Genomic DNA, 18893 nt, shown 5'->3' with positions numbered 1-18893 from the left:
ATCAAAGCGTCCACTAAAACACACGTTTAAAATATTCCTTGTACTGCCGCCCCATCATGAACAATGGAGCCTGTTTAAAACGGAAGGTCACGGCCTTTGAGGCTCTTTGCGTGCTTGCTCATTGAAGAGGAACCATTGCAGCGAGTAAATATTCCCCTTAATGGGGAGCATTTTCCATTTCAATTGCGCCGCGCCAATGTCGCCTTTTTTGTTCCTTTTTTTATATCTTTTGTTTGAGAGCCTTTTGTTGACATTAATGACTGCAAAAGCAGCTGCGCGCTTTTAATTTCTGCACTTCCTTTAGTTGCTTCTTAAATCAAACCTACCTTCTGTAATGCATTTTTGTTTTTTTCTCCGTTTGTTTTCCCCAGTGGACCTACTGGGCTTGCTGAAGTGGCGCTCCAACACCAGCCTTCTGCAGCAGAACCTCCGACAGCTCATGAAGGTGGAAGGCGGCGAGGTGGTCAAGGTCAGTCTTGGGTTTCAGGCTAGTTTTCCGTCTCACCTTCTTGGATTAGGTTTTCAAATGAGTATTACAGATGGAGCACAAGAATAAACAGAGGTGTGAATGGGGACTCGTTGTTAATTAGGTTCCACAGAAAACGTGTGTGTGTGTGTGAGATGCGCAGACAGATGAGCACCTTGCGTGTCTGAGCGTGTTTGGTGATGTTACCGGCGCTTTCCCTATTAGTAAACAGATTCAGCAAGGCTGGCTGATACATCTCAATCGTCAGCCTCCAAGTCAACACGCCGGGCGGGCCCTGATGTTATTCATCATGTTTATGTGTCAACAGATGAACAGATGGTGTCTAAAAAAGAAAGAAGCACAGAAAGTTGCCTTTGTTTTGTTGCTTATGAGTCACCCAAGTGTGAATAAAAACATGGCGGTTCAAATCAGGTAAAAGCTTTCAAACTGGGGAGTCGAGCAAGTGAGGATTTAAAGACAGGGGTAGCGTTCAAATTTGACTTTGGACGCGTCGTGACTCTTGGTGTCCTTTCTAGTTCCTTCAAGACACGCTGGACGCTCTCTTCAACATCATGATGGAGAACTCGGACAGCGACACCTTTGACACGCTCGTCTTTGACGCCTTGGTGAGTGAGCAACGAGTATGAACATTCAAGTTTGTTACTTAATGTCAATTAAGGTCTAACGTGTTTTCTTTTCATCTTTGCTCAGGTGTTCATTATCGGTCTCATCGCCGACCGCAAATTCCAGCACTTCAACCCGGTCCTGGAGACGTACATCCGCAAGCACTTCAGCGCCACGCTGGCCTACACGTGAGTTGGTCCGGGGTCACGAGAGAGCGACGCCGTGTACTGACGAGGCGCCGCGTGCGCTTGGGCAGGAAGCTGACCAAGGTTCTGAAGAACTACGTGGACAATGCCGAGAAGCTGACGGAGCAGCTGCTGAAAGCCATGAAGGCCCTGGAGTACATCTTCAAGTTCATCGTGCGCTCGAGGGTCCTCTTTAACCAGTACGGCATAACCGGGCCTCTCCTTTCATTCGTAAAAAGTCACAAAAACTAACTTAGCTGTGCTTCCCCCGGCAGACTTTATGAGAACAAAGGCGAGGCTGACTTCATGGAGTCTCTGAGGCACCTCTTCACCTCCTTCAGCAACATGATGAACAGCAACTCGGAGAATACGGGCATGGTGAAGGTACAGGCCATGCGTGAATGGAGTGGCGTTTGGATTCCCTCGACTCACTACGCTGTTTGTTTCTTCATCCTTAGCCACGCTTTCTTCTACCGTCTTTTCTATGTGATCTTAATGTAAGGGACTGCATCTTTCATCCGCACACACTGTTTGTTTTTCTTCTGTCTCGGTGTTCTTTCCTCCTCTCAACCTTGACTGTCCTGTGAACTGCTGCTCCTCTTGGCTTTCTGCCCTTTAGCTGCTCCTCAAGGTATTTATCTCACCATCTATTTTGTGTGTGTGTTTCCATTTTGTCATCCTTGACCCTCACACTCGCACACCAAACCACGTCTGTGCTCCGAGATAAAACATTTGGCAGGTGGGAAGCACGCTCGTGCGCCTGCTGTGTAATTGGCTGCGCAATATTTGTCGCTAATTTGAAAAATGAACGTCGAGGGGAGGCTACGAAAGTCCATCACCTTGTCAGCGCAACTTTCAATCACTGCAATGTCTTTGTGATGATGACATGGTGGGAAGCAGTAGACAAATTCCAGCCCAAAAACAGGGATTATTAGCTTCATTAAAAAAAATATAATGAGGATCAGCTAAGTCATTGATCTTCATTAGAAATTTTACTAGCAGATGCTTGACTGAGAATTGTGCTTTTTGTGTTCAGGGTGCTGCACTCAAATACATTCCCACTATTGTCAATGACGTCAAGCTGGTGTTTGATCCAAAGGAACTCAGGTAAGAAACGTTCAACCTTTTGTCACCCCAAGTAGTCCATCGATTCAGTCGGCCGTGACGCTCTCTGCTCCATGTGCCGATAGCACATCTCGAGCCAATAAAGCTTTGTTCAACTCTGCAAATATTTACGCCGCAGTCACCGGAGTCACAGACCTGGGAAATAAATACTCCAGTCAATCGGCAGCCAGCTCTTTGTAAATAAAAGACGGCATTTGGAGTCTGACCACCTGCTCTCCAAATATATCAAGACGAGACGTCAACACACATTAAACTCTACGTCGTAGATTTTCAGGACTGCTGCAGAAGACGTGAAGCACGATGAAGTTTCCAATGAGAGTTTGAAAATGTCAGTGTATTTTTAGCACTGGAAAGTCATGAGCAAAAAAAGCATTTTGACAAGAGCGAGAACAATTTACGGAAAGTGCCCCATTTCTCCTTCCTTTCATTTAAGCCCAAATGGCCGGCCGGCTTCAAGCAAGGTAGGCATCAGCTGTTCCTGCCGTTAACGGCGAACGCCGAGCCCAAATCGAAACCTCGGGGGCGAGCTGGCGTCTTTCATCTCCCGCCAGCGCCTTCGTTCTCGCTCCTCCAACATAACGAGCGTCCCGGGGTTCAGCCGGCACGTTTTCCTCATGCAGATGTTTGCCACTTGAGACTCAGAAGTCACAACCATCACACGCTTGCTTTAATGGAAGGCTGTAAAGTGAAAATCAATACGGCTTCCAAATTTCACAGACCAGTGTTGAATAAATGCTCGGCGTATAAAGCGAGGCTTTGAAATGATGAAAAATTGAGCCCTTCTCTCCGCTTTCAAAAGCTGCGATTTGTCTGCTGAATGCGCTGAATTGCTGACATCGTGATGACTTTTCTTCTGTCCTCATTTCCACAGCAAGCTATTCACGGAGTTCATCCTGAAGGTCCCTCCGGGTCGCCTGGTGAAGCAGAAGCTGGACTGTCTGATCGACATTGTCCACAGTGATCTCTTCAGCCATCACGGTAGGAAACCCGCACTCCAGGCGGTGTCATGGAAAAGGTCACGCTAAAAAGGCCAACGTCGAGAGTGCTGCTTCCCGTGTAAAATAGAAATCACAGAATTAGAAGTGCAAATTTGACAGAACTTTTTTTTTTTTTGTCAAACACCTGCGCATAAGGGAGCTCCTTAATGCCGGGTTGGGGATGCCACACCTGTTATGTTTCCAATCTGTTTGACAAATGCATTATTTGCATTTAATCCCCACGCGTGGAGGAGGAGTTCATTTGAAAGCGCCGCCCGTCTGCATCGGCATATGTCCCCCCCCCCCCTTTCTCCCCGCCACTGGAGACTGTTTTGCCTTCCCTGCAGATTGCCGCGAGATCCTCCTGCCGCTGATGACAGAGCAGCTGAAGTTCCACCTGGAAAGGCGCGAGGAGCCCAAGGCTTGCTGCCAGCTGCTCAGCGACATCCTGGAGGTGCTCTACAGGAAAGATGTGGTGAGGAACTCCCTTTGGGCCACTTTGAGCACTGCTAGAATGGTGGCTCTATGTTGCCGCCACCTGTTTGCTTTGTCAACATTACAAAAGACGTCTGTTCGGTGGAGGACAATTGCAATTAAATGATTCAAATCTGATTTCTTTTCTGGTGCAGGGTCCCACCCAATGGCACGTGCAGGTCATCATGGAGAAACTGCTGCGCACCGTCAACAGGACCGTCATCTCCATGGGCCGAGACTCCCCGCACATTGTAAGTTCACGGTCACACGAGCTCAGTAAAAATTAACGCAAATATATAATAATAATAAAAATAGATGTGAAGTTGCAGAGGCTTGATTTTGCCTCAATTAGTAAAAATAAATGAAGTCAAGTCATGCCAACAAAAAGTACGGTAAGTCAAGTTGTTATTTTGTTCACACAAGTAGTCAAGTCATAAAATCTTCGGTATGATCAGCCCTCTCTTAAATGAACGCCCCCCCCCCAGGTCCCCTTATGAAGCTCAGCCAAAGAGTGCTCTGCCCCTCCCAGTTTTTCTTTCCATTTTTTGCGTCTTATCTGCTCGAATGTGTCTGATCTCCAACTCGTTAGACGTCAGGCGATACCTGGCAGCGACGCGTGCGTCGTATAAATAATTTTCCCAATTTGCATGACTTTAATTTGTCATCCGAGCGGTCTCCAAATAAAAGTACTTTTCATTTTTCCCCCCTCTTTGAATGTCGCGCCTTATCTCCGGCGCGTCTTCATTAGTTTGTCATCGGACGTTGACGAGAGCAGATCATCAATGTTAAACAATGAAATGTATTTTTGTGACAGAGGCGTCTTTGAGGACAAACATTTCTGACATGTTTAAAGACAACGAAGCTGACTTATTAGTGTCTTCTAGCAGCTCACCTGTTCCATTCATTGCCATCCAAGATTCTCCGCCGCGTGTTGTGCAAATATTAAGCGATAACGCCATTGTTGGGCGGCCCGTTTCATTTCCTCGCTCATGCGGCGCCGTTAATTAGCCAAACCGTCGGCCTGAGTTGAAGCCCCGCGCATTCAGTCGGCACACAAAAGGCCGCATGTGTACGCTTCTCATCTGGCAGCCACTTTGCTTGTTAATATGGCCGCCAATAAACAGGTCAGGCGCCAGCTATGACGTCTTGTTTCTGCAACCTTCACCGTCGAGCCCGCTTTGGCTCTCCTGCGGCCGGCCTTCCTTCTCTGCCTCCTCGTCACTTTCTCAAACTCTGCTTTTAGGGGGGAAAAAGTCCCTCAGAACATATATTGTCACTGGCCAGTTTTATTTTTTGTGCTCCCCCCCCCACACACAAATCGATACCATTAAAACATCTTGTCGCCTTTAAAAAAAAAATACTTCCTTGAGTTGTCGGCAAAGTTTTCTAGACAGACTGTGCTCTTTAAAAGTTGATTCTTTCAGGTTAGTGTCAACTGGGACGCTCAGTCATCTCTGGACGCCACAAAAAAAGTGCTCTAGATCTTTCCGGAAACGCCTTGCCTTTTCAAATGAAGGCGCTCTCAGAAACTCCATCATTAGTTTGCTTGAAATTTTTAAAAAGGGACCGGCAGGAAGCGCGGCGATGGTCCCCCGCGGCACTTTGCGCCAGCCCGGCCGTTGACCTTGTCCCACCGAGCGGCGGCCTCTTCCATTTCGATTTATGCATTAGCGTTCTACTCCGCTTCACTCCTCTCACTCCTCCGTTGTACCAGGCGCTCGGACAGAATGTAGATGAAGCGGCATCACGCGGGCGGCTGACGGTTTTGTACCGCATCTATCTGCAGTTTGAGTTTATTTCTGCGCTACTTCACGGCGGTTCTTCCAACCTTCTCATCTCATTTCAGTACGTCGCCTTCCTGGATTGACATCCTGTATGTTGTTGACTGCCTGACAGCTGGCATTGTCACGATTTCAGGAAAGGGAAAAAAAAAAAGAAAAACCCCCCGTTTTTTTTTAGATGTCTGCCTCTCTGCCTTTTTTCTCTTTGCCATTGAACTCCGAGTGCCGCAGCGCCGAGAAGCATAGCGAGAAATGGCACTGCATCGTAATCAGTTGCTCTCTCGCGTTCAATCTCTGAGCGCCCTCTTTTTTTTTTTCCCTCAGGCCACGTAACAACATACGAACCTGCCGTGTTTATCACGACTTTGTAAAGGATACAGAAGACCTAATTGGCACACTCAAAATAGAATTACAAGCCGTTTCGCTTGCTGATGATAAATGCTGTTATTTTGGATGACAATAAAAAAAATAGCATCAAAGTCACCGCTTAGCTAAAAATGCAAAATGAGCTCACATGATGTCGACACGGTGCAACAGGTAGGAATTAGCTGTACGGAAAAATAATACTGAGCTCTGTAGGTGTCTGCGTTTATTCTTCATCATTTGCATAATAAAGTGTTCATTTATTTATATGTTTTTTCAAAACAGTATAAAATACACAGTATTGCACATAGTAAAGCAATTGCACTTTTTTAAGATACAGATAAATAATGTCGGTTTCTCTCTGTGCTAATTTTAACGCTACGGACCAAAGTGCCTCATAAAGTTGAAGTCAAATCGTCCTGGCACTTTTTTTATGCACGCGAAACCACTTCTTGGCTGTTTTTTGGCTCGGTAGGTGACTTTACATTCCTATTAATAAATGTACCTTTTTATACGTATCAGCTATGCCTATTTGTAAAATAGAACGAAGCCGACTAATGTAATTATCAGAAAATTTATTTAGAATGAATGCAAATATCTTGGCTATATAATCTATATTTATAATCCCTCTAATCGGATATTTGGGGTCCATTGTCGGGGTGCGAGTGTGTAAAAAGGAACAAGAACACGTCTGTAAAATTCAGTAGTTTCTTTTTGAAAATGCGAAACTCTGCAAAAATGCGTGGCTACACCTGTACATTCACTTCTGGGCTCGGTTTACTGCGCCAATACAATCACGTGTATTCGTAGTATTGATTATTTTCAGGGCTGGAACTAATAAAATAATATGAGAGCTACGACTCCGCTCTAAATGATGACAGTGGCTTAGTCGCAATAAAACTGAGCTTATACACTCGACCGCCCCCCCCCCCTTCATAAATATATCCAGCTAAAATTTTAATACAGTTCTAGATAAAAATGTCCTTTGATGTCCAAAAATGCCATTAAGAAAATAAGTGTCATTTAACAATATTCTTTTTATATACATCTCCTTCAAAGTTAGTCGAGAAGTCAAGGTGACACTTGAAAGATGGATAAAATTGAGGGTAGGCGTCTTTTCTTTTGACGGCGAAAATAGTCCCGGAAATCTGGAAAAAGTGTTTCCTGAACTGTGTTGGTTGTGCTTTGCTTTAGGCGAGAGGCAAGTCCAAGTGACCCACTTCCATCCGCGTCAGGGAACTCCTTGACGGCTGCGTCGAAAGTTAGCCGTTAATCACATTTCGCCAAAAGTGCGACCCCCGGGTGCGACTTCACACCACGTTTGACGATAATTGCTTCCAAAATAGCTCCAGACGGAAGCTGCCGTGTCGGGAAATCGTGATTTTTCCGGCCGCCCCTCCCCACGACACCTTCACAGGAACCAAAGTCTCCAGCGGGCGTGCTTCTTAGACTCGGCTTTGGACTTGCGCTTGGGCGTGGACGTGAAGGCCTCGTGGGGGTACGGCAGGGCGGGGAAGCGGGTGTCGTCCGAGGGGCACAGCCTTTTCATGAGCGGCTGCAGTTTGTCCTCCTGCTGCTTGAAGTCCAGCTCCACACTGTCAAGCAAAAAACGGACACCGGTCAGACACGTCGGGAATAACAAAGAGGAAAAAGCGCTACTCCGTCGGATTTATCTACAGCCGCCATCGTTTTTAATCCTGAGTGCTAGCTTCTGCTAAATGGGAGGGAGGGAGGACTCAGATTACAGCCTCGACCACGCTAAATGCGCCAGCGCTTTTAATCTTCCGACGTGTCCTCCGGTAGCAGCACCTGGCTGGGTTGATGACGGTGGCGCTGTGGGGGTCGCGGCCGGCTGCAGGATTTGCTTCCTGAAATCAAATTTTAATGTTGAACTTTTTTATGGGGCTGATAAATATTTAGTGGTCAAGGTATGCCTGTCTTTCTAGTATATTGAAATATGGACATTTTAGAAGAAACTCTCGAACACAATGACCCTAAAATGTCCGCTTTGAAGCAAAATGGATGACTTCCTGCGGGGGCTAGTTTGGGCTCTCAGCACTTTGCATTCCCCCTGACTCAGGCCTTTTTTAAACTTAAGGCTGAGACCACCGCAGCAATTAGCAATGAATCACATGTGCTAAATTACGGGCTCTAGAAATCAATCGGAACGAACTTGGTCCAAGTTTGTATCCTTGGAAATGTGTCTTGCGACTGTAAAGCTAATGGGGAAGCTATTATGGAAACACTTGACGATAAGGGGAATTTATGCACTGAGGCACGGATCAATAACCCTAGATCATTTGGGACATCCATCCAATCATCCATTTTCTATACCGATTATTCTCACACCGGAGCCCATTCCATCTGACTTTGGGCCACAGGCAGCCGATGTGCAATGTCGCCGAGCGATTCTCGTAAAGATGACAGTCCCGACACCGATTGGGTGAGGTTGCAGATTCGCCTTCACCGATGTCAGTCCCCATGGAGTCGCCGACAGCAAAGTAGATAATTGATAACTTTTCTTCGGAAACTTTTAGGTGAAAGGTTAGTTCAAGTGCTTGCGCGTGAACCCTGTAATTAATTTGAATTCCCAAAGCATCATTCTTATCATTTTTGGAGTAATTTTATAGTTATGTGAAAATGTTGGACTTGTCTGTTTTTAAAATAAATGAGTTTTTTAATACGGCCAAGCTTTGGCGATTTCCTCCGGCGGGCAGCCAGAGAAATTGTCTTTAATGCGACTCGTTGAGACCGAGCGATGGGCGAATCAAGAAATTAATCGCGTTTATCCCGCGGCTGTCTGAAACGACGCTCCTCGCATGTTAATGTTCCCAATACCGCCGTGGTCGGAGGAGGCTTAAACAGACGCCAGGAGAGCCGAGTCACCTCGCTGCGTTTTGCGTGAGTGGCCTCCTCATGGCTGCACGCCGTTTTAATTGCCACCATTTGTATTTTGATCGCAGCCCGCTAAAGGTTACTGACGCAGGCGAGTAGGCAGCAAAGTTTGAACCCACAGCTCAAATTAGCCCGACGTGTCAGCCCGGCGTGATCAATGACGCGGCGTGTTTGTCTGCGGCTAATGAGGATTCGCAGCCGTCGCCCGCAAAAGTATTTCAGCGTGGCTCTTTCATCGCTAACAAAGCCTTAATTGCGTCTGCGCCAAAGCTCCGAGGGGCACTTTCTCATCCATTCCTGCCATTTTCTGTTTTTCTTTGGGGATCACTCATCGAAATGCGCTCGCGCACGTACGCCGCCGCTATCACCATAATAGGCTTTTCCTTGCTCTTCACTGTAAGCCCATAATACTGTTGAGACTCTTGTTACTCTCCATCCGTGGCTACAAGTTATTATTTCCCTGCATGGACAGAAAAGTCCATTTAAGCTCCTTTTAGAAAACAGCTATTTTGATATTAATTAACGCCCGTTCACATTTATACTTTGCGGCCGGTCAGAAATTTTTTTTTTGGCCCTTTCTAGGGATTCTTTAAAGGCCGGTTCCTCATCAGGTAAAGGTTAGCGTGGCGAGTGCGCTGAAAAGATAGTCATTGGCAATATACTCAAAAGGACATTTCGATGAGATTTATCGGCCCTGTTCCTGCCCAGTTCTCAATGTCTAAATGTCACCAGGTAGCCTGCGTCGGTCATTCTTTTCCGTCTTCATAAGTTTTGACCCTAACCCTAACCCTAACCTTCTCTTAAGATGCGGCTTTCTGAAGAGTTAAGTTTCACAATCCAAACATCTACGTAAGTAGGAATCAGAGAGGCAGTACAGTACAATTCAGTCCAATTAGGATATGGGTCACTGCAACTACAATATAATTTAGTCCAATGCCAGAAAAAAAATCCTTTAGAACAGCTTTGAATAGTCTCGTTGACTTTCCGTTCAGCCTCTCCCTTCCCCCTTCCACACCTTGACGCATTACATCACCCGACGATAGGCCACGGCCGCCGCTAATCTTTTCATCCCTCTTCTCATCCGTTCGGATTTAAAGCCGCGCACGTTTGTATGAAAAGTGCCGAATGGCTTCCCGTCGGCCGCGCTGCACCAAGCCGATAACGCATTCCGGTGACATGGTTCAGGAATCTTCAAAGGGGGGGGGGGGGTTTGAACCTGGCAAGGGCGAGTGTGTTTGTGTATTCCGCTTGAAGTCCTCGAACTCAGACGCGTTCTCCTTTTTTGATATATTGATCACGCGGAGGGCGTGTGACGTCCTCCTTTCTCCGACTCGTCAGAATGAATCGCCTCGGCCCAAAGACAATCGTGTACCCCGTGCGACACGAGACAATACGATCGACTCCGATAACGATGTGAATTGATTCACTCCCGACGCAATTCAATTTGATTTGGCCCACCTGAGTACGTTGTGATGCAATTCAGCCCGACCATGATCAAATTCAATATCCATCACATTAGTCCATTACGTTTCTCCAGTAACGAAGCGATTCAATACGATTCAGCCCGACTCCAATCCGATCGACTGCAATGCCTGTATGACAGCTATTCTACCCACGCAGCCTTTGTTTTCCGTCACGGCTGTGCTTCCTAACCTTGCTCCGCTTCCTCCATCTTCCACCTCCAGAGAGGTAGCTTTCATGGAGGTAATTAGATTGCTCTTTAATCCTCCAGCCCGCATCAATGCTTTTGCTATATTTGAGTCTGTGTCCAATCGACCGCATTTTTGAATTCCCGCCATTTTCCAGAAATGAGCCTCTTTTGGGTCATTCAGTTGTTCCGCACGTAGTTTGGAAAGAAAGCCATTAGAAGATCGGCGGTAGGTAGCCGGGATATGACTTCCCCGACTAGCACAAATTTAACATGAAACATTTTACTGACCTGTAAATAATGCATGCGCTGTTCCGGCATGTGTCGCAGTTGGCCGTGTCCTGTCCGGTGCGATAGGAGAGCCTGGCGAGGGAGGAAGACGAGAGTGCTGAATGTGTAGGCCTTGTTAAAAACGCTGCCGCTTTCTCGCCGACGTATGTCTCCCGCTCGTTAGCGGGGAGTCACGCCGCGCAGCGTCCGGCGAGCGTGAATCTGGGGCATTAGCCACGCTCGGCTGCCCGGCGACTCCGCGGGCTCCACTAAGAGGTAGCTTAATCAAAGCCCGACCACCCCATTGACAACATTAGCTCACAATTACAGCCGACTCCCAAGGGCACGCCGGCTAATTATTTTTCGACACTGTCAGTTCATATTATATATTGGCCACTCAAATGTCCGGCCCAAGACTCCGGTCCACGACCCCCAAGTCCAACTTTGTTGTGTTTTAAGCCTCGTAAGAAAGCTCGAATAAACCTCACTGCGGGCTCGCTGGTATCGAAGGCAACAAAGCGCCTCGATTGCTCCCTACGCTACTCGCTAGCCACGATGATAGCTACCGTTTTATGTGGGTGTAATGGGATGTTTCACTCAGAGCAGATGTAATATTCTGTCTTGAGCACTGCACAAGGGCTCTACCTCCATTTCTGTCTGTGGGGGGGCTGAGGGGTGGTCAGGCGATATCTCCAAACTCTTAAATGGAATGTTCGACATTGCTGTTTGATGACCCCTGTCGTCTTTTGCCGCTTTATAGGATTCGCATTCAGCTCGTCGTGCGTCCTAATCACACTCTTTCTCCGAGGTGCCGGGGCCAGTCAAGAAAGAAAAATTAAACAGCTATCGTAAATTCCCCGTTCTTTATCTGAGCCTTTGTCCCACCATATGCGCTGACAGATATAGCGACGATTGAGTGCAATACTTCAAGCTGATTGGGCGATGTGGCAACGTGCGCGGGCTGCCAAATTTTTGTTTTGACTTGGACATACGTCATACAATCGCAAACCTTTTTTTTTTTTTTTAAATCAAAATGCACAAAGCGAGTCTCGCGGATTCAAAAATAAAATCTAAAATAAAAATAACTCAAACGACCTGGACGAGGCCACGTTCGTTACCATCGGAACAAAATGGCCGTGCGTCACGCGCTGTCGTCGTCATGGTAACGCAAAGTCTGTTATAATTTGTCCAGAAGAAAAAATGGTGCCTTAATTTTTCAGACAGTTCAAGGAAGTACGTGACATGAAAGCATGTTTTTTTTTCTTCTTGTATTGTATTTTCTTTTTCCTAACAGTACAATCAGCAATCAAGTGGCCTGAAAATCCAAAAACACCCATTTCAGCCCGTCCCCCGCTGAGCTAATAAGACAAAAGGCCTGTGTTTAGCGGGCCTCACCTGAGGGAGACTGAAAGCAAAGGTGCCATTAGCCGTATATTTAGCGCCCTGATTTTTCCACCTTTAAAGGTCACCGTGTGGGTGGGCGTAAAGGCGTGTACGCCAACTGTCTTATTAAACGGGACAGCCGTGTTTTATCGAGTCGCTCGTGTCTTCCTTGATGGCAAATTTCAAAAGAGTGCAAGATCGCCGTGAGCGCGGCTTTTCTGTCACTTGAATTAATGACAGTCTTGCTTTTTTGATGCTGAAATGGATGCGGCATCCTGGCATCTCTTATTTCTAAACATTATGAAAAGGTTGATGGTGTTTGGGGTGGCTCTCAATTGATTCAATTTGAATGGCCACAGTGTGACTGAAAGTGATGGTGGGAGCCACTTACCCTTCTCTGTGGGCCTCTCCCTTCTCCAGTTCTTGGATCACCCCCAGCAGCACCTTGATGGTCTCCTGGCTGGAGCTGATGAGGTTTTCCATGGCTTCAAGCTGTGCTTTTACCTCGCCATCCTGATTCATAGGCACTATTTGCTTGCAGGCCTCCCGGTCAGCGGGCCGAGGCTCGGCGGCGGCGGCGTGGCACTGCGCCCGCGCGACGCAGCCCCGGCCGGCGCGCGGCAACGTCTCGCTCTGCAGCCCGTTGAGCTGCAGGCTTTTCTTGCGCTTGTGCCGTGCAGACGGACTATCCAGGCACTCCACTTGCGTGAGGGAGTTCCACGCGATGGGCCCCGTCACCTTGGAGGCCCTGTCCGGCAGGGTTCGCGATCGGCACGAGGCTTCCTCCTGATCCAGCGGTAACGCTTTGGATGTCGGGCCGCAGAGCTGGTAGTCCGAGTTGACGGCGCAACTCGCCGTGTCCTCGCACGGGCCCTCGGTTGCGGCGCCCTGCTCCAACCTGGCCGCCACGCGCTCATTAGTATGGAGCAGCGCCTTGGTCCGCCAAACCCCGCTCCCCGCGGGGGCTCCCTCCTCCTCTCCCTCATCGACAAAAGAGCGCCGCGCCGCCGGCTTCACCGCCACGGCAAATCCATTATCCTGACCTCTGTACGTTTCCACGGCCGCCACGTGCTTCAGCGTGTGCCCTTTCTTGCGCTCGAAGGGGAACGTCTGGTAGCGCTTCTTCAGGTCGGGCGACGTTTGCACTCCGGTGCTGCGCGTGACGTTGGGAATGGATCGGCGGGCGGGCACGGTCATGTACTTGCGGTACGCCGCTTTGTAAGAAAGCGGATTCCCATCCTTGGCCAACTCCGCCTCCCTTTGCTCGTTTTGCGCCTCGCAGATATCCTTGAAACGCACTTGCAGGGCCTTGTTCCGCTTCCTCACCTGCCGACCGGCATCCAGAGAATACTTGACTTGCAGCGCCAGCGAGGCGGAGGGCAAGGGCGCCGCTGCCGCCGCCTCCGAGTCGGACTCGGAGTTGGTGAGCACGCATCTGCTGCCCTCCTTGCTCACCATGCTTCCTAAGGGAAAGATAGGGCCTTCGTCATAAACAAGCACGTATTAGCATAGCATATATTTTACATTAGAAGAAAATAATCACAAATAAGAAACACCATGGACAAAATAACTTAATGAAAAGCACGAACATGTCCCTGGGATGTCTTTATGAATTAAAACAAAATCCCTCTTCCACAAGTGTAAAGGCATTTGCTCTGACTAATCTGTCAGGGTTCCTCTGTAATCCCATTCTCTGCGAAACCTGAGATTCCAATTTTTGTTGCCTCCTTAATCCAGGGTCATCCAATCCATTCATTTCGCTAGTCGTCATCATTTATTTATTCATTTTTTCTCCCTGACAGCGGCTCCCGGTTGCTAATGGAACTTGAGCACGGACAAGTCGCACTTTGGCTCACAATAGCGTCACGCCGTCGGCTGTTATTAACGCCCCCTTTTTCTTTCCTTGTCTTTTAATTGTCTGACCTTTTCCTCTCGCTGCAAACAACACAACTTTATCCAGCCAGAGAAAAACACTTGTCTGCTTTGACACATGACAATTTCTTGCGTGATAAATATTTACTTTTTGGACTCCCCAACTTTCTCTGCATCATCTGGAGAAGTGTGCCACCCTGCTTCCTGCACAAATTTGCTCGTAGGTGAACTCGTGAACGGCGAGGTGAGATTTACTATTGCTGCCAACACGGCGCAAAAAGTAGATCCAACCTGAGCAGAATGTAATCATTTAGTGTCGGGCAGGCTCCTTAACTCTTGACACAAACACAGTATAATTCCTCGCCCGCTGATTTACAACAAGCAAACACTCGGCAATCTCGCAGAGATGTTGAATCAGACGGGGCAATTATTTCCCTTCAGCTTTGCTTGCGTTGCTGCCGCGCTCTGTCAACAAGAAAAAAAAAAAAAAAATCAAAGCGTTGTGTTTATTTACCTGCGGGCCGCAGAAGGAAGGTTTTGATCGCCTGAGCCCCTTCTGCCGCATTAGCTCTCTGGCTATTTATTTTTGAATTATGCAGGGGGAGGGGGGGGGCATTGTCTTTTGCTATCTTAACGATCTTCTTATCTAACGGCCACTCTCAGCTATTCCGTGCCACACTTTGCCCCGATTCAACGTTGTCTGCTTTTGCTGGTGTCAAAAGAAATACTCCACATTCTCCAATTTGCTGCAGCATTGTCGACTTGTTGCTACCAGTCTTCTCTGGGATCAAAAATTGTGATTATTTTTACGTCGAATCAAGAAACTTTCAGGCTGACTAAATACAAACACGCACACACACACCACCTGCTCTCCAAATGAGGTCATCGCTGCTCTGAATGACAAAACGCAATGTTTAAGATGATGCACAATTTGATGTGACACGTCGCTCCAAATAATCCTGACAATTAAATATGAATTGAGTCGGTCTGCATCGATTCCCTTTTGCCTTTGATCCTTTTTTGACGTTTTGGCATCACTGCAGGCTCTTGACGTAAAAATCCTTGTTATCTTGATTTGCGAGACCCCCCCCCCCACCTCCTAGCGTTGCAGAAACACCATGACTCATCACACAAAGCCACTTCTAAGGCTGGCCCCCTTTTTTTTTTCAGGGTGGGGAGGTCTACCTCCCGGGACTGTGGGCCTTTGCTTCTCAGAGAGCGGCTGCTTCTCAGAAAGCCCTTTCGTAACAGTCCAAAGCAAAGGCAATCCAGATTACCACAGTAAAACAATTAATTACTCTGTAATGGAAATGTTTTTGGCACCGCGGGCACATGCTAATTTAACGCGACGCACCCTGAATTCAAATATAGTCGCCGGCCCAACCCTGACTCAGCACTTTTGCATGACAGTCGTCGCTGCGGGTAAACTCATAAAGGGTTGAAATTCCAGCGCTCAGCGTTTCCAAACCCTGAGGGGGGATCCGATGTTTGCCACATTTTTTATTTTATTCCTTTTTTTTTTTAACCACAGACTAATTTTGTCTTATCTCTCACGCTCCATCGAAAGGGAAAATTCATTAATGTTGTGTGCATCGCAAAAAGCCCGGAATTAATTAAGCGCTGGAAAATGTGGCCGTACATGTCAATGAGGGAGAAGCAATGCAAATCGACTTTGTGCAAATGTTGAATGGGCCAAAAACAAGCTAAACAGCTGCACCGCCATTCAATTTGACTTTGACGCTAAACGAAAAAGTCTCCGCAATATAACCCTGAGGGACACCGTTTGATTGACTGTCACATTGAGCTTCCCGAGAAGAGCCTGATTAGGCATATTCGGCATGTCTATCGTGAATAGAAATGGATATCGAAATTTTCCAGGCAAAGCGAATTTTGATGACCCGCCATAAACCAGTAGCCTCTTTCTAACTCCTCGAGGTCAGATCTTGACCTAACCGTCTGGAGTGTGATGAAGGTTGAGATTCATCGGCGCCTCCTGGTGTACGAACCGGCCGCGCCGCTCCCCTCGGTGGCCCGTCGCTCACTGCTTTTAGCTTTGATTCATGTCGCTGCGATAAAGCCCGAGCGAAACACGACGGTCCCGATCCGTCGAGAAATTCCCACTCTCCTCCTGCGACAATTACAGCTGCCAGGCTGCCTGAACAAATGAGCATGATGGAAGTTTGCTGTAATCCTGCTTTATCTCTCTTGTTTTGTCTCTCTCTCTCTCTCTCTCTCTCTCCATTTGCCGCTTCTTCCTCAGCTCATCATTACAAACGCTTACGAGTGTACGGAAACGTCTTTGATCCGCCTCGAAACCCGCTCGGGGCAAAATCGGGATTGCTCCAGAACAGGGAAAAGGAACAGTTAATGGGACGCCGATTATGCAGGGAGGGGCCGGGCTACCCGGGATGATTTGACAGGCGGCACGGGCGGTGTGTTTTACAGCCGTGACGGAATCTCTGCGCCGTAACGCTCCGCCGCTTTCCGGGCCCGAGTGATTGACCGCAAAGGTCAGCGCCGAGGCATCGTCGGCAAATCCTTTGTGAGTTCAGCGCCGGCTTAACACCCTTGCGATTAAAAGACGGCAGGATTTGCAAGGGCGCGTCTTTCTGCCGGTTGTCGCTCGGGCCCGAGCTGTTGCTGGGTTGTTGCCTCTTCGGGGATTTCCCCCTGTCGCATCTTCACGGATCCACACTTTTCTTTTCTCCCCTTTTGAGGAGGGATCTTCTTTGTTGTCTTACGGGCGACGGAAGGTTCCGCCACACAGCGAGCCGACTTGAAAAGCACACGGTGGCACATGAAAAGACGAGTATGCTGGAGGATGAATCAGATGTTGCTCAGTGTGGGTCTTCCCCTCGTTAATGTTTAATCTCCCCTCCGCTCCGGCGTAGGCGCTCTTCACACAATTCACGCTTAGGATTCATTCCGGCACGCTTCAATTTAGCGTTTGCCGAGAGCGTTCGTTTGGAATCGATTCAAACTCATCTAACTTTTTCCTCGATTCTCTCCGCTGCGTGCGAGGCGCCGATTCGGAAGATTCGAAGTCCACCTGGCCGCTTTGGATGACAATTGAAAATTCTCCTCCAGGTTCATCTTGTTCATCTTGCGCTCCAACATTCTCGAGCGAGTCATCCTTTTGGTTTTGTCTTAACGAATCCCTTCTAATGGCCGCCCTCGGCCCGCAGAGGTTAAAGTTCAACTTTGGAGCGGCGGCGCATCGTTTGGACATCTCGGCCAATGCAATTTGGGATCGTTGTGAAGCGGCGTATCAGCATGCAATAACTCTTATCGTCTTCATGGCTCCGTGGGTGAGCTCGCTCGGGGAAGATGCAATCAAATCAAGACCTGAGTGGAGCAGTGAGGCGTCGCTGAAAAGGACTCACAACCATCCGCAGCATCCACACACACATTTTTTCTCCACAGAGTTGGGCCAGTCTATTATTCTATTTTAGTTTGTGTGTTACTTCATTGGTGTGTCGGCGCTGAGTTTTGTGGGTCTCTTTTGCCCAATTGGAATTTAGGTGATCGTTCCCATAGCTCAACTTTAAACCCGGAACAAATAAGAAGTTTAGTCAGCATCATCAAACGCTTCCGTCGTCATCCGCCTGACCTTCAAATTATGACTTTTCTACCTCCACAGTGGAGCTCTTCCACCCTTGCCTCCATTTTTTTTTTTTTTTTGGGGGTGAGCTGGAGTCTTTCCCAGTTAACACCCCGTACTGGTCTCAAAGTCCGATATCAAGCGTGCCCTGGAGATTCTTCAACTCCACTTTTTTTTTTTTTTCCTCACGATGAGACTCACCTCAGTCAGTCGTGCAGCGCTGAGGGAAAAGCTGATTTCCCACTTGTATTTCTTGCATGCCCACCGACAGGCGGTAGGAAGGCTACGCCATGACAGAAGTTGGCCGGGCGGGAGTCGGGAGTCGTTTCTGCACATGGGCGTCCTGCGATGCGCCGTCCTCTAAGTCCCCCTCGACTCCCCTTTCTCCTGTCTGCGTAACGACGCCAGCATGGGCTCCCGCTCGCTCCTCTCCCGCACTTACGCATGCATCCACACACACACTCAGGATCGCAACGTCCTTACGGGTAGAATATCCCCACGGCGCTTCCCCCGCCGCCGTCGCAGCCGCCGCCGCTCCTCACGCTGTGGCTTTCTCCTCGTTTCTGCATGCAGGCAGGCGAGGTGCGCGAGGTAGAGACAGACAGAGAGAGAGAGAGAGAGAGGCGAGATAGAGAGCAGAGGGAGGAGGGTCGCGCAAAGTAAGGCTTTTGAGGTCGTCAAACACTTGTATTCAACTTGCTTGATGAACGCCGATCGTTTTGTCATTCAGTCTCCTCTCAAGTTATCCAAATGTTTCCCCAGGCCGCTTTCCCCCGTCGCATTCCCTCCGCGTGTACCGACGACATCTTTTCAATGCTAATCTGCCTTGGTTATCGATCCCAGCTCGGGCTCCCGCTCATATTTCCCCCGAGCGCTTGACCTTGGTGCGCGCCGGTGATAAGCGCTTTTTTTTTTTTTTTGTTTAATGGACTGACCAGATACGTTTGTGGGAGAAAAGAAAAGCCTCGCCGTTGTCTCTTTTCTTTTTATTAGTTTGTGCTCAGCGATGTGCTTGTGTAAGCAAACTGTTTCTCAGCTGGATAAACCGCTGGAGTGACTCCTCTCTCGCTCTCCCTCTCTCGCTCTCCCTCTCTCTCTCTCTCCCGCCATTGATTTCATTAGCTCGGAGCCAAACCCTCGGGGGATCTTCTTCCGTGTCCTTGCCGGCCGCCCTGCATGGCGAGCCGCCGCGGTCAAAGCCGTAGCGTCCTGCCGCAGAGCCCGTTGGC

The 18893-nt window shown here is 48.4% G+C and overlaps 2 protein-coding genes across 3 annotated transcripts in view; one reads left to right on the top strand and one right to left on the bottom strand.

Moving 5' to 3' along the window:
• The window catches only part of dock1 (dedicator of cytokinesis 1), a 40975-nt gene that overhangs the window by 10277 nt on the left and 11805 nt on the right, over nucleotides 1-18893 (top strand). Inside the window, exons 19-27 of the mRNA XM_088360777.1 lie at nucleotides 372-469; nucleotides 1003-1092; nucleotides 1178-1278; nucleotides 1347-1475; nucleotides 1551-1659; nucleotides 2312-2382; nucleotides 3272-3378; nucleotides 3725-3852; nucleotides 4007-4102. Coding sequence (XP_088216903.1) covers nucleotides 372-469; nucleotides 1003-1092; nucleotides 1178-1278; nucleotides 1347-1475; nucleotides 1551-1659; nucleotides 2312-2382; nucleotides 3272-3378; nucleotides 3725-3852; nucleotides 4007-4102 — 929 coding nt within the window. The remainder of the gene's footprint in view (nucleotides 1-371; nucleotides 470-1002; nucleotides 1093-1177; nucleotides 1279-1346; nucleotides 1476-1550; nucleotides 1660-2311; nucleotides 2383-3271; nucleotides 3379-3724; nucleotides 3853-4006; nucleotides 4103-18893) is intronic.
• Nucleotides 6207-18484, bottom strand: insyn2a (inhibitory synaptic factor 2A). 2 transcript variants are annotated; one of them, XM_088360806.1, is made up of 4 exons: nucleotides 17866-18484; nucleotides 12583-13654; nucleotides 10830-10901; nucleotides 6207-7590 (listed from the first exon to the last, which is right to left on the bottom strand). In XM_088360806.1, exons 2-4 carry the CDS (start codon nucleotides 13647-13649, stop codon nucleotides 7407-7409), a joined length of 1323 nt encoding a protein of 440 aa, XP_088216932.1. In that variant the 5' UTR covers nucleotides 13650-13654; nucleotides 17866-18484; the 3' UTR covers nucleotides 6207-7406. The 2 variants fall into 2 exon arrangements, with proteins under 2 accessions (XP_088216932.1, XP_088216933.1); XM_088360807.1 differs by lacking the exon at nucleotides 17866-18484 and having other exon boundaries at nucleotides 12583-14536.

This window comes from Syngnathus floridae, chromosome 18 (assembly GCF_059516105.1).
Source record: "Syngnathus floridae isolate MCC-2025c chromosome 18, RoL_Sflo_1.0, whole genome shotgun sequence".
Lineage (NCBI taxonomy): Eukaryota > Metazoa > Chordata > Actinopteri > Syngnathiformes > Syngnathidae > Syngnathus > Syngnathus floridae.
Note: the sequence above shows the minus strand (reverse complement) of the source record. Positions and strands in the feature narration are given on the sequence as shown.

Bases quoted from the DNA above. Each gene is read 5' to 3' on its own strand.
- insyn2a (XM_088360806.1), bottom strand. From the start codon at position 13,649: ATGGTGAGCAAGGAGGGCAGCAGATGCGTGCTCACCAACTCCGAGTCC. The intron at 10,902-12,582 runs GTAAGTGGCTCC...CTCCCTCGCCAG, and splicing joins GGAGAGGCCCACAGAGAAGG to GCTCTCCTATCGCACCGGAC. The intron at 7,591-10,829 runs GTCAGTAAAATG...TTTGCTTGACAG, and splicing joins AGCGCATGCATTATTTACAG to TGTGGAGCTGGACTTCAAGC.